General features: G+C 33.1%; 2 protein-coding genes across 6 annotated transcripts in view; one reads left to right on the forward strand and one right to left on the reverse strand.

Moving 5' to 3' along the window:
- The window catches only part of LOC139527331 (kinesin-like protein KIF12), a 78,229-nt gene extending 69,815 nt beyond the window's left edge, over positions 1 to 8,414 (reverse strand). The window contains exons 1-2 of one of the 5 annotated variants that reach the window (XM_071322717.1): positions 8,234 to 8,414; positions 2,265 to 2,385 (exon numbers count right to left, since the gene is read on the reverse strand). In XM_071322717.1, the coding sequence (XP_071178818.1) occupies positions 2,265 to 2,362 (98 nt within the window). In that variant the 5' untranslated portion in view covers positions 2,363 to 2,385; positions 8,234 to 8,414. Of the gene's footprint in view, positions 1 to 2,264; positions 2,566 to 2,813; positions 3,034 to 7,645; positions 7,752 to 8,233 lie in introns of those variants that run through there. The other 4 variants (XM_071322712.1, XM_071322714.1, XM_071322713.1 and 1 more) reach the window with 4 other exon arrangements.
- A 3,161-nt stretch (positions 8,415 to 11,575) lies between these two features.
- The window catches only part of LOC139527332 (caspase-3-like), a 110,362-nt gene continuing 106,500 nt past the window's right edge, over positions 11,576 to 15,437 (forward strand). Inside the window, exons 1-2 of the mRNA XM_071322719.1 lie at positions 11,576 to 11,819; positions 14,446 to 14,584. Coding sequence (XP_071178820.1) covers positions 14,453 to 14,584 — 132 coding nt within the window. The 5' untranslated portion in view covers positions 11,576 to 11,819; positions 14,446 to 14,452. The remainder of the gene's footprint in view (positions 11,820 to 14,445; positions 14,585 to 15,437) is intronic.

Consider the following 15,437-nt stretch of genomic DNA (forward strand, 5'->3'; position numbering starts at 1 on the left):
AACAACACAGACAATATTAAGACATATAGGACATATACAGTATTGCTGCACACACAATAGACAATATAGAGACAGCTATATTGCATCATTATATAAAGCAAAGTTCATATATATATATAAGCAAGCACTGTTCATATATATATAAGCAAGCACAGGCAATTAAAGCACTAAACAAGATTATAAGCACATGCAAAGCAGACAAATAAATAAGCTAAACTAGTTCTAAGAGTAGCATAAAATACATTAAAAAAAAATAATAGAAAAATTAAAAGCTTTAAGATTTGCAAGATCCACATCTGCATGAGTAGCCTTTCCAGTTGTTGGTCATACTTTTAAACTGGTAGACGGACTATACAGTGTATATATATAGTTAGTGGACAAAGAAAGACTTGTGGAAATATATCCAGACTGTTTAGAATGTAGAAAGACTATTATAAAAGACTGGTGGAAATAAAAACAAACTAGTTGACACATAGACGACAGAATGATGAACATGTATAGACAGACTTGTGTTAATGTAAATTGACAAAAAATATTTGTCAGCGGAAAAATATAATTCTGACTCTGTTGGGTTTAATTTTCAGACTTGTATAAATATAGCAAAATTCATAATATGGGCGGGGGGGGGGGGGGAGGGGGGAGGGGGGAGTGACTATATGTATACGTATTGCCAAATTTCCGCAGGGGAAGAATTGCGATGATCAAAAATTTCCCCGGGGGAAAAAACTTGCATGGGGGAAGAATGGCTATATAACACCGGGATGAAAATTTCAGGGACTGAATTTTCGGCTCTCCCTTGACACCATATGCGAGTATGGTCTTGAGGAAACGATGATAGTCCGTCGGTAGGGGACGATGAATGGCTGACTAGTGTTGAGAGAGAACCATATCTCTTGCACGTTAAAAACACCCTTGTAGATTTCGAAAAAGAGCAGGCCAATGCCGCTACAAGGCAGTACTCGTACCCGTAAAGTGGAAAGAGATTAATATGTTGCAAAACTTGTTTCCAAATCCACTATATATAAATAAATATGTCTAAACTAAACTAAACTAAACTAATTATATATAAACTATACCATTAAATTTCGTAAGGAATAAATACTGTAAAATTTGTTCCAGTAGAATTTATATATTATGAAAGAAATTTCGTGACAACAAAAACTTTTAATATATAACATCGTTTTTATCATGATCATCTTATTTGTGGTCAGCCTTTATTACCTGATATCCAATCTAGATAAAAGTATCATATATATATATCTGTAGCGAAGTGGGAATTAATATGCTTAAATATACATGTTACTATGTATGCATTCGTTTACTCAACAACAAGCCAGCAAGTCATGCAAGGCTTGTAAAGAATGCTGACAAATCAATTCTACAAGCCAAAAGAATCGAACTAAAATGTCGTTAATTTCAGCTTCGGACCTGTAGAATTGAGTGTTACTCCAGAAATTTGTGACCTGCGCAAAGAAACTGATTGTTTACGTGTATTCAAGTCTACACTACAGACTTCAGTGTTCTGTATCTTCTCATAACAAACAATTCATAAATAAGCACACAATGAAGGATTGCAGAGCAAAGACGAATAAATCACTACTGATTAACCTATCAAAATATGACTATTTGTGATGTTTTCGAAATGATACTATGTTTTTCCCTTTAGATGATATGTCGTTCCCTCAAGATGCTATGTTGTTCCCTCAAGATAGTTATCTCGTTCCCATAACATAGCAATAAACTTATATTAATATGAGGGAACAACATAGTATCTTGAGGGAACGACAGAACATCTTGAGGGAACAACATAGCATCTTGAGGGAACGACATAGTATCTTTAGGGAACGACATCATATCTTGAGGGAACGAGATAACTATCTTGTGGAAACGACATAGCATCTTGAGGGAACGACATAGTATTTTGAGGGTACAACATTTTTTTTTCTTTCATGGCCGCATTCTGCCACCGTAAACTAATATTTATTAAGAGGCTATACCACAGTTTGTCTGTATTATCATATATTATGAGAACACATGTGGTATGAGTGCCAATGAGACAGCTCAACATCCAAGTCGCAATGCATAAAAAGTTAACAACTATATAGGTCAACGTATGATCTTCAACACAGAGCCTTGTTTTACACTGATCAGCAAGCTATAGACAGCCCTAAAATTACTAATTCAAAACAATTCAAACAGGAAAACCAAAGGTCTATTATGTATACAAATAAGTCTAAAATATGTGATTACTAAACCAAACTTACGTCGGAAAGAGTCCGAAAGACCTGCTGGAAGACGGCACACTGCTCTCTTGATTTTTCTTCCTTTTGTTGTTCAGTCCTTTGTAAGTATCGAATTTCATCTCCAGTTTTCTGTTTTAGTTTTCTAAATGTTGAATAATAAATAATTCAGAATCTGAACAAAACAACTTATGATTCCAAATAAAAACGTTTGAGTTTATGTCGCTATCTATAATAGTTATAACCTCCCATTTAATGTCGTCAACTTTCCATTTTATTTGGAAAAATGCATCAGATTTCTTTTATGGAATAATCCCAGGGTTAACTACAATCAATAAATAACATGTTATTAATGATGATATTTCATACAAAATATAAAAATTTAAAACTATAAATCTTTTTAAAAAAAGTTTAAGGATCAGAAAACGCATAAAATTCAAAATTGAAACGAATGATTATATATATCCTCTTTCAACTCAATTTCTAATCATTTCCTTTATGCATTTTATTACAGAAAATAAATGTAAAATTTTAAAATGTGAAATAAGTACTTAATTAAGTGATTGTGCTAACCTTTGTTAAAATATATAAATCCGTGTTTTAGCAAGTTATTAAAACCGTACATGTAATTTCCACTGTTGCAAGAAATCGGACATCAAAAAGAAATATTCTATTATGCAGAAATTATATGTTTCCAATAAAAACATACCAAATCGATCTGTTGAAGAAGATCTCAAATTTCTCAATCATGACTGGAAACGTTACATTTTAAAGTTGAAATTATGATAATTGAGCGGATATAAACAATCTTGTTAAATGGTGGTAAAATTATAGTGGGGTTCAAAACATACATTTAGTTTAGGAATGTCGTTTACACGGAGTCAATTATTTGTATCCATAATTCCTCAGTTTATTGCATAAACAAAATTAAAAAAAAAGTCCTATCTTCAAAAATCAAACTGTTAAAAAAGCTTACGTCACATATCATGCATATGAGGACTTAACCGAAGTTTAAGAATAGCATTTCTAACATGTCGGATGCTATATATGACAATTTATCAGCTCCACAAAGGATACAATGTATAACTAAATTAAAATGGACTTGTTTTGCTTTAAGAGCCAGAAGATGTACTTTCAAAATTGCCAGCCCCTCTCAGAGATTTAGTGCATCCTTCTTATCCGTTTTTTCCATATTCAGATGTCAGAAGCACATACATCCTGACTAAGCCTGTGTGTGCTTGAAACCCCTATGTCAGCCTGTGTGTACTTGTAACCCCTATGTCAGCCTGTTTGTGCTTGTAACCCCTATGTCAGCCTGTGTGTGTTTGTAACCCATATGTCAGCCTGTGTGTGCTTGTAACCCAAATGTCAGCCTGTTTTTGCTTGTAACCCCTATGTCAGCCTGTGTGTGTTTGTAACCCCTATGTCAGCTTGTGTGTGCTTATAACCCCTATATATGTCAGCCTCGGTGTGCTTGTAACCCCTATGTCAGCCTGTTTGTGATTGTAACCCCTATGTCAGCCTGTGTGTGCTTATAACCCCTATGTCAGCCTCGGTGTGCTTGTAACCCCTATGTCAGTCTCTGTGTGTTTGAAACCCCTATGTCAGACTCGGTGTGCTTGTAATCCCTATGTCAGCCTGTGTGTGCTTGTAACCCCTATGTCAGACTGTGTTTGCTTGTAACCCCTATGTCACCCTCGGTGTGCTTGTAACACCTGAGTCAACCTGGGTGTGCTTGTAAAACTGAGTCAGCATGGATGTGCTTGTAACACCCGAGTCACCCTGGTTGTTCTTGTTCCACCTGAGTCAGCCTAGGTGTGCTTGTAACACTCGAGTCAGCCTGGGTGTGCTTGAAACACCCGAGTCGGCCTGGGTGTGCTTGTAGCACTCGAGTCATCTTGTGTGTGTTTGTTACACCTGAGGCAGAATGTGATTACAAGTTACACCTGTGTCATATGTCTTTACATTATGATTGTAAGAATTATATAAAGTCTACGCTGTCATCTGACTTCCAGATAGACGCCATATCAATTGCTGATACTAGTATATAAAATATTTACTGTTATATACCTATAGTTATGAATCTTCAGTCAATAAAATCAAAATGTTGGACATCGTCCATGTATAATATGGATAAAAATAATTGTTCATTACACCAATGCACATGAAGAAGGATGTCGTTTGCCATGTACTTTTAAGAAATTGATAAGGGAGCAAGCATTAAACTTCAGCTTCCGGGTGGTGGTGGGAGGGGGTATGATTTTTTGTCTGGGTCAGAATTTCCCCCAATATTAAACACTTTAAGGTATGACCTTGACCAGATTTTTTTTTTTTTATCAAATATGGATTAGAATATTAAAAAAACTACCTCCCTTTATTAAAATGGTCGTTCCCTAATGTGATCAATGAAAGGCTTTAACCATCCCCCTTTAAAAATTTATCCGAATTTACAAATTTATTTAACTAACGATGAAAACCATTAAGACCCTCAGCAAAGGTGATATTTAAAAAACATAAATAACTAATCTTAATTATTGCAAAATTGTCAAGAATGTATTTAGAGCGAATATTGATATAATTGAGTCAATGTCACAATTTTAAAAGGTTTTTTGAGGTTGAAAATGACATATTACAAATAAATCAGTCAATTTGTAATATTCTTGTCATAGCTTTGACAGCTGAAAGATTATCAATATTCTATATAATTATTCAATCTTTTCATGAATTCAAAAATGGACTATGGCAACCAACGTAGGTAAAATCTTTCAAAGATAAAAACTAGTTACTAGGAGTAAATTTTGAAAAAAACAACTTTCTTTTAACTATAATTCATAAATGTACCATTTGATACACTATTCCATGACATGGACGTCCTGTCATACTATCCTAATTAGAAAGTTTCTGCTTTCTATTCAGATTTTCGAATGAGTAAAGTCGAAGACAACTTCTCGAATATTTTTTTTTCAGTAGCCAAATTGGTTAATTTATCGTTATAAAATATAACTGTCAGGTTTTACACTAATCTTTTTGGGGGCTTTTTAAAGCTTTTTACAATAGTCTTTTTGGGGGCTCTTTATAACTTATTGTTCGTTGTGACCCAAGGCTCCGTGTTTGACCTATGATTGTTTACTTTTACAAATTGTGACTTTGATGGAGATTGGCACTCATACAATATCTTCTTATATCAAGATATATTCGTCTTGTCTACGATCAAATGCTCCCTTCTTTTTTATCCGATTTATCACTCCAGTTTTAGTTGTTATGATTAACAAGACCTGTGTCACCAGTGAAGATGAACTGCTCATGCACCCATTTCAGAACACTTGAGTTCACCCTAATATTTTAAAGTGATATTGTTTTTGGGGGTTCATTTGACTGTCCTACCTCTTTTCTGGAGTCTTTGTCCATGTTCTTATTTTTTTTTAATCATGTTTGGAGATTTTTTCATTTCTAGAAAAGTAATTTCATTTTAAATCAAGCAATATCTCAAGCTTTGATAGGACGGTATGGATGTCACTTGTAGAGGAGAATAAATATTAGCCCTTTCCGAACCTTATGACAACATATTTTAATAGGATTCGTGCGGAAGGGTCAATTTCCCATCAATTTATTTCACACCGGGGATTACCATTTCTACTTTATGGGAAAATGTGAAATTGGGGCCCTGTGAGTAAAATAAAAACATGGGAAATTAGGTCAATATGATTTCGACTCGCTCTGTTTGGAAAAAAATCCCGGAGACTAATTTATAAAGCAATTAAAACAAAAACAAAACAAAAAACCCTCTTGAACGACCGCTTTTAATCTTGTATTGAATTTCCTAATATCTTTAAGGGTTTTTACTATCTACATGTAACATACATAAACACACATATTGTTTTCTGTTAAGAAAATTGCTATATACTTCTACCAAATTAAATTGTAAAAATTTGTTATCTGTTTTCACATCAAGAGAAAACAAAAACGACTGGAGACTAATCCATGACCAAATATACAAATATTTGTTGGACAATTCTTGTCTTTAAAAAAAAAGAGAAAAAAAAACCAAAAAACGCTTCAACGAATATGAAATTCCAACCAAAAATGCCTTACACATATCTTTTTGAAAAAAAATGTGTTTTGATATGAAAAAAAACCAGGTGACGAATACTTTTGACTAGGTACCGTAGCTCTTCGCCACAGCAATATGACAAACAAAACAAGATGTTGTGAGAAAATAATGCACCTGAGTAAATATATGTTGGTAGATATATAAGCAACACTCATGACAATTTAGGTCACATAAAAAATTAAAAATTACAATGAAAGAGAGATAACTTTAGCGATACATCAATATGGTTTTCAAAAGGCTATTGGACCACAAATATATAAGATGTATGTACATGTTTTAATACAACGACAGTTTTAATGATAAATAATAATAAAAAAAAAAACACTCAGTTTTTTTTACAATTGAAATGCAGAATTCATAAATCAGTTCGATGGAAAATTATTATGAAAGTATATTTACACCTACGTGAACTAAATTAAAAAATGTAGTGTTGATAAATAGCTAGCTAGTTTATAAACCCCGTATTAAAAGAATTTACATGTAACGATGTTTCTGAATTCTTGGTGAAAGTTGAGCCACACACAAGACATTTATCATTCCGCGGTCATGAGATGCGTACTCAATGGAAATGACTCACTATTGTATGTAAACAAAAGTAACACGACGGATGTCAAATCATTGAGTAGAAAATGTTGATCCTCATTTGCATCCTATTTTTCCTTCATCTGGGGAATCGTGTTGATCAACTTTATAAAAAAGAAGATGTGGTATGATTGTCAATGAGACAACTCTCTACAAGAGACCAAAGTAACACAGATATTAACAATTATAGGTCACCGTACGGCCTTCAACAATGAGCAAAGCCCATACTGCATAGTCAGCTATAAAAGGCCCCGAAATGACAATGTAAAACAATTAAAACGAGAAAAATAACGGCCTAATTTATGTAAAAATTAGTTCTGAATTGTAACAGTATTTGGTCTGTTCCGCGTTCTAATTTTGGTTCAGGCTATTTGACTTATGCATGCTTTTGGATTGTCTGTTGGTATCTTCTCTTTTTTCTTTTTTCTCAAACGAAATGTCTTCCCACAACGGATTGCAATATGTCTGAACGACATCGGTAAAATATGTACTCTAATGATAATTTTCTTATGTTTTTGTAATCTCAAGTATTGGCTAATGTATAGAAATATTGTCTTCTCATGACTTCTGAGATTGAGTTCTGCAGTAAATCCATTGACGAAGTGGGACTTCCGTTTGGGTCTGTATGCTTTATGCAGATGTTTATACAAGAATCATGTGGGATAACAAATGGCACTACACTGTGTAGTAATATAGTTTACTTAGTTTATACCTGTGTGTGTCTGTTCCTTTCGTGTTGGTTGGTAGCTTAAACTGACATGGCATCAATTACACATAAGTTGACTTTCAAACCATTTGACCAAATTAACACATCTATGGAAATAATCTAGCGACAAAAAGAATTTGCTGTTCTTAGCGTATTAATTCTGTGATTTGCCTACACAGAATGAGAATTATCTAGTTGTCTTGTATGTGTTTCAATTTTAGTTCTTTTATATGTTTTGGAGTTTAGTATGGCGTCCATTTTCACTGAGCTAGTACACATTTTTGTATCTAAGGGCTAGTTGAGATTTTCTCGCTGTGTTGAAAACCCATTGTAGGGGGTTTCAAGTGGTTTATGTTGTTTGGGTCGGGTTGTAGCCTCTTTGACATATTCCCCATTTCCATTCTCAATTTCAACGCATCTAATATCACTCCTTCTTTTTCGTATCATATTAAAATGAATGGTTTTGAAGATCATGACACTACAAGCGAGAAAAATAAAATGTGCAATTCTTACTGGTAACAAATATTTTAAAAACAAATAAATATGATTTAAACTTAAAACTATATAATTGAAAACGTTTGTACATGTACTCACGTCTTTCTTGGTAAACAACCTAACTGAAAATTATATTTAAAGGATTTTTACTTGTTTTTAAATTTCTTTTGATAAATTGTTTTCTCAATCGATACCACAGAGTACCAGTCAATTAAATGTCTATTTCACTTATTTACCAACCCCCATCTTAAGGCAACATTAGTATTCTTAATGTATCTATAGAACAGACCACATCGATTTCCGGATGTATTGTGAGGTTCACCACGGGGTCCTTTAATGGGGCGCTTGTGGGTTTTTATGGCATTTTTATAAGGCCAATTGATTACATTGAATATTTGACAATTATTTGATTTTGATTTTGATTTTTATAATTCATGATTATCTTTTTTTCAATGAGGATAAAACAGCAACTTTGTTATTTGTAATATATGTTCATCATTGCCATTTTGCAAAGTTCTTCTGGTAATTATTCTAACATTGGACTCAGACTTCTTTTGAACTGAGTTTTTTTTTTGTGCGTATTGCTGTGTGTTTGTTTATTCCACATTGACCAAGTCTATAGTGGTATTAATGTAAGGGTTGGAATATTACAAAACATGTTTAACCCCGGCCGCTGCATGTTTGCGATTATCCCAAGTCGAGCACCCCAAGCCTTCTTAATCTAGTGAGCGTGTTTTTTTTAAATGGTTCATTTATATGTTTCGGTCTTCCGTTCGGTGTCAATTTTGCTGAACTAGTATACACTATTGATTAGGGGCAAACTGAAGTCAACTTAGAGTGCGAGATTTTGTCGCTGCGTTGCATAACTATATGTAGCCTTGAGCTGTTTTCTGCTCTGGACAGAATGCTGTCCTTTTGACACACTCTCCGTTTCCATTCCCTATCTTAAAATGTGTGTTTGATGACCATGGGTTATATGACTAAATCTATATGATAAATAAATAAAGGCAACAGTAGCATACCACTGTTCAATAGTCATAATTCGATTCTATTTTATTGGCATTTATGCTGCTAGAATACCGGACTGGTAGAATCCTCGGGGAGAGTACTGTTCACAAGCAGGGATTCCGTTGGTGATTAGACGGGCAATGAATCAGATCGTTGCATGAGGGAGATATATTCCTTAATTTAGAATTATTTAAAAAATTGTGTAACACCCATTTTTAATAACACAATTTTCAGTAAGGGTTGACGAATTTCTGGGACAATAAACATAATTGATTTTTCATGTATTGTTTATGGGCATGTGCGGGATGTTCCGGATTTAAAGAATAGTCGTCCGTTCTGATTCAGTTATTGTAAATTCCTTGTCTTTTCATCGGTTTTTGTTTGTTACTCGGATTAGTCTCCTCTCAATCGATTTATAACTTTTGAACACCTGAATACTACTGTTGCCTTTATCTAAAGTGTGCTATGTTGAATCTCCTCTTTATTTGCTCTATTTTCTATTTCTAATTTTGGTTATGATTTTCTCTCCTTGATTAGAACTTAGAGAATAAAGAGTTGCTATAGTTTGTCTTGTTCTTTTTCTTAAAAAAAAAAGGTCATTGGCAGGTACTAAAACCTTGTTTTCAAATATTCCGTATCAACTTCATAAATAATACACGGTGGTCTTGAAGTATGGAATCTGGGTACTGACGTTGTTTTAGGGCATACAGTACAGTTACAGGGGAGTTAATGACGTTGCTAACGTAAATTGTTAGTTTCGCGACGTCAAACTATGACTTATGATCACTTATCGGGAAAAGATTCAGATTTCGACTGATTTTTATAATTCAAACTCATCTAACTTGAAATCGAGTTCATGGACCCCTCTTTTTAAAAATACCATTTGCTTATCACGTAAGAAGATTATGTGTGTCAATTTTCATGAAAACGTAATTAGTGCATTTTTTAAAATTTGATAAAAATACAGCAAAAATGACGTTTTTTTTCTACATTCTTGAACATTTGATAAATATAAGTTATTTGAAAAACAAATTGCACAAATTTAAAGGACATTTATATAAAACAGAATTTACAGATAATTTAACAAAAAACAGCTTATGTTTATCTTTTAAAACAAAAAAGTTCTGTATATCTGTCGAAAGGAAAAATACGTCCACAAATCCGAATTTTGAGCAAATATATCAATAAAAAGTAGAACATGAACTGAAGGTATATTTTGTATTACATATTTAATTTAATCAGGCAAAACATAACCTATATGCAAATTGTCAGCAAAATTTAAATACGGAATCAAAACTGTATCGTATGCCCTTAACATCTTAATAACGTGTTATAGTATTGTTTTTTCTGGATATTAACTTTAGTTTTTAATCTGTTTATGGTGGTACCAATTTGACCCAACTCTGTACTCATACATCCCGTCATTGTGTTATTGTTCTATGATAATTTTGGTAGTATTGTCTTTCATTTTTGTTAATATGCCTTGTCTATATGCTTTTTGTGTATCTTTGTTACATATGACGTGGCTCTGTACTGATACATCCCTTCATTCTGTTAGTGTGCCATGGTAAAGGTTTGTTTACATATTAGTTTCTTTTTACTGTGATCAAGATAATAACACAATGTTGACTGCTGTTCCCCTATTATTGACATGTTTACCTTTTATGGCTGTTTGTTTAGTTCACATATCGTTGTCAATATAATGCGACTGTCATACAAGTGAAAGGTTTAGCTAGCTATAAAACCAAATTTGATCCACCATTTTGTACTTAAGAATATGCCTGTACCAAGTCATGAATATGACAGAACTTTGTTGTCAATTCGTTTGATGTTGTTGTGCTTTTGATTTTGCTATTTGATTAGGGACTTTCCGTTTTATATTTTCGCCAGATTTCAGTATTTTAGTGTTGTTTTCTTTTTGCACTTTTAAATATCTATTATATATGATAGGATGCGTGGATGTACACATGACACAACATATAAAAAGTAAAATCACAAAAATACTGAACTTACAGGAAAATCAATTCGGAAAGTCCATAATCACATGGCAAAATCAAATAACAAAACGCATCAAAAACGAATGGACAAGGACTGTCATATTCCTGACTTGGTATAGGCATTTTCAAATGTAGAAAATGGTGGATTAAACCTGGTTTTATAGCGCTTACCCTCTCACTTTGATGACAGTCTCATCAAATTCCGTTATATTTACATTGATGCGTTAACTAACAGACACAATAGATAAAATAGTCAAAATATGGGTACATCAGTCATCATATCGTATAACAATTTTAAAGGAACAATTTAACAGAACACAAAAACATCTCTCTACAAACACATAAATGTACCAGATAAATTATTTGAAAATTTAAAAAAAAGTTAAACTTAAAAGTTTGAAACAATACATGAGATTTATTACAACCGGAAATTTTACTAAAATTAAAACAATTCAACAACATGAACAGGAAAAGAAGGAAATTGAGTTATTTTTTCATATAAGTGAATTTTAGTAGTTTTGAGATATACATAAATCAATTTCAAGCGTTTTTTTGTCATTCTGTTCTTCTTTTTTTAAATTGACCTGACTAAATCCTTGATCGGAGACAATGACCTATATACGGATAGATAGATTTCTCCATGGCTGAACGAGGAAGTTAATTGTGTAGGTGAACCAAATGTAAGTATATTGTTTATTGATCTGTTCAAAAATGTGTAATAAAACGAAAACGTAAACTAAGTTTCCTACATTTAATAATATGCAAAGAAGTTCCATCGTGTTGGTTTTTTTAAACTTCAAAATACTGATAGTACCGAAGGAAAAGCAAAATCTCATTCGGTATTTTTGTGTACTTAAATATTAAAAAATCGTTTCAGTTACACTTTTGTCAAAATAAATTATTTTGTTTATTTTATCATCATCAGTGTTAATTACTTTTAACTCGATATTATTATCATTGTTGATTTTTTAAATAAAGTTTATTTTTTTAATATATATATTCATTTTCCACGAATCAGATACATAAAAATAGAAATTATATTTCATTTCACGCATGCTCTATTAAGAACATGTTACACAGCAACACAATGAGGATTCAATAAGGTGCAACTAAAAGGAGATTAGGGATTAATGCTTGTTGAAACAGCACCCTTACCACACAAATTATCAACATATGGTTATACAAATAAGCATGCGACTCTAAGAACAGTGACTATTTTTGACTGTATAATTTCGTCCGTGTAGATTTGTTTTGGGTTTAACATCGGCAAATTTATGTTGTCTCTTATTTAAGACATTATCATGTTGCTTGTCCTATTTAGTTTTTAAGCCCCACCGTTTGTGTCTGATCAGTGAGTATACAAAGAAGTACGAAAAGGATTATAAACGCACTTTACTCCATAATATTGATAAATCAGCCAACAAACGTGTGCAAGTAAACCAGTACTACTGAATAAAAAATAATTATGAGAAAGAAACTAGTAATTCTAACAAAGAAACACAATGTTTACGCTTATTTCATGTGTTTATCTAAATTGATATTTCCTTGTTTATATTTAAATAATGTTTTCTTTCTTATTATGAATTGATTGATAAAAACCATCATTGTCAACTGTCGACCAACTGTAACAATTCATTCATAATTAAAAAGAACACATGATTAAAATATGATATACTTGAAGATGCCTACTTTTGAACACTCGATACTCACTTTTGACAACTCGATACTCACTTTTGACAACTCGATACTCACTTTTGAAAACTCGATACTCACTTCTTTTGTGATATTGTATGCATTACAGGCATACGACAATGGTTTTCCCGTTTGAATGGTTTTTTCATTAGTAATTTTTGGGGCCCTTTATAGCTTGCTGTTCGGTGTGAGCCAAGACTCCGTGTTGAAGGCCGTTCTTTGACCTATAATGGTTTACTTTTGTGGATTTTCATTTGGATGGAGAGTTGTCTCATTGGCACTCATACCACATCTTCCTTTATCTAAATTAGACAAATCCATAATGCCTTATAAATTTGCTGCGTCTGGATCGATTTTATTGGTTTTAATATTACAGTACTATAAATACATTCAATAACATTCCAAATGTGTTTCCAAATTAGCATTCACATAGTTAAACTCAAAGTAGATGAGATACTTCAAGCTATCAAAAATTCGCTGTAGAGAGTGAACAACACCAGTTCCTACTATTTATGAAGAAAACGTATGAAATTGCACAATCAAAAATTGAATTACGAAACTCAAGAATTCATCGAAAACCTTCCAACTTTTGAGTTCTACAAATGTAGCTTCTGTCAGCAAAGAGCTGGGAAGATCCAAGTTACCTACACAAGGTTCCTTACACTACTGAAACAAGTTATTCAAAGCCATGAAGTACAGCTGCAATCAACTACCATCTTCTTAGACTTAGAAGTTGCAGTACATAACGCAGCATATAAGATATTCCCAGAATTAATAGGTTAAGGGTTTTTTTCACTGCCAATGCATATAACAAAAGCACAGGACACAGGATTGCAAATTCATTAAAATAACAACAATAATATCAACATATTGGTAAGACGTGCAGTGGTGCTTCCACTTAAACCAATATTGCATGTACTAAGTTGAGGACGTCTGATTAAATGCATTAGAAGATAGCCATGACACCAACACAAACATCAACACATAGCAGTTTCCTGACTATGTTACCGAATATTGGGTTGCAGATTACCATTACGCAACAATAGGGCCGAAAAAACAAAAAAACCTTAGAAGAATGGTATCATAAACTTAAGAACCACGTAAAACACCCACACTCGAACATAATAATTGAAGAAACAGCAAGCAGCCACTGAGATTAGAATTATCCAGTATGCAATCACCAAACCAAATGCGCACAAATATAATGCACCGGTTTAAAGAACATCTTTTTATAAGGCTCAATTTAAACTGGTGGCAAATAAAAACATCTAATCACATGTTTCTACCAAACTTAATTCCTTTGTAAATTTATGCCAACTTTGTTTTTCTACAATTTCATACCTTCATTTCAAACTGTGAGCATAGGTCGAATGGACCAATAAAGTTTCATTTTGTCTTGACTAGAGGAGATTTGAATGTTATATAAATATTTATAAAACAAGTAGGTTACTCAACCTAATTTAAACTTAGCAATAAACAATAACGTTCCTGTCCATATTATGGGTGGATGACATTGTTAAACCGCAATAACATGCATCTAACATCGGGTATTGTTCAGATATAAGAACTCCCATCACATCTTTGTTTGCAAATACCTTTTTTTAATTTTTGAAGATCAGCCATGAATGCTTGGAAAAAAGCTTTTAAGGATAACAGAGTGAATATTGTGAAGAACTTAGCCAACCCAAATGCCGTAGCGGACTGCCTTTTCAGCGATCGTATATTTACAGAGGAAATGCGAGATGAAGTTCAGGTAAGATTTTCCCTCAACGGATACATTTGTGATCCCTTACACAGTAAGTGTTTGGTTTGCTTGATTTATTTCTTTGTATTAATGTTTGCTCTAGCATTATTATTGACATCTGCACACAATATACGTAGGCAGAGTCAAACCTGTATATAGCTAAATTGGATCATTTGATAGTGTCCAATACAGTTTAAATATAATGTATACAAGTTTTACTCTGCCTGATATTCATATGATGAAGACATAATCTTTCAATCAGTTTAATTGAAGTCTGGAGCTGGCATGTCAGTTAACTGCTAGTAGTCTGATGTTATTTATGTATTATTGTCATTTCGATTATTTTCTTTGGTTACATCTTCTGACATCAGACTCGGACTTATCTTGAACTGAATTTTAATGTGCGCATTGTTATGCCTTTACTTTTCTGCATTGGCTAGAATTAGGGGGGGTTGAGATCTCCTAAACATTTTTAACCCCACCGCATTTTTGCGCCAGTCCCAAGTCAGGAGCCTCTGGCCTTTGTTAGTCTTGTATTATTTTTAATTTTAGTTTCTTGTGTACAATTTGGAGTTTAGTATTGCGTTCATTATCACTTAACTAGTATATATATTTTTAGGGGCCAGATGAAGGACGCCTCCGGGTGCGGGAATTTCTCGCTGCATTGAAGACCTGTTGGTGACCTTCTGCTGTTGTCTTCTCTATGGTCGGGTTGTTGTCTCTTTGACATATTCCCCATTTCCATTCTCAATTTTTAGTTTTACTCTGCCTTTGTTTGTTTCAAATGTCAATCGTAACATTTGCTTAATAACAATGCTTGATCAAACATTATTAACTTTTTGGAATTTTGGATCCTCAATGT

This window comes from Mytilus edulis, chromosome 6 (assembly GCF_963676685.1).
Source record: "Mytilus edulis chromosome 6, xbMytEdul2.2, whole genome shotgun sequence".
In the NCBI taxonomy this organism is placed as follows: domain Eukaryota; kingdom Metazoa; phylum Mollusca; class Bivalvia; order Mytilida; family Mytilidae; genus Mytilus; species Mytilus edulis.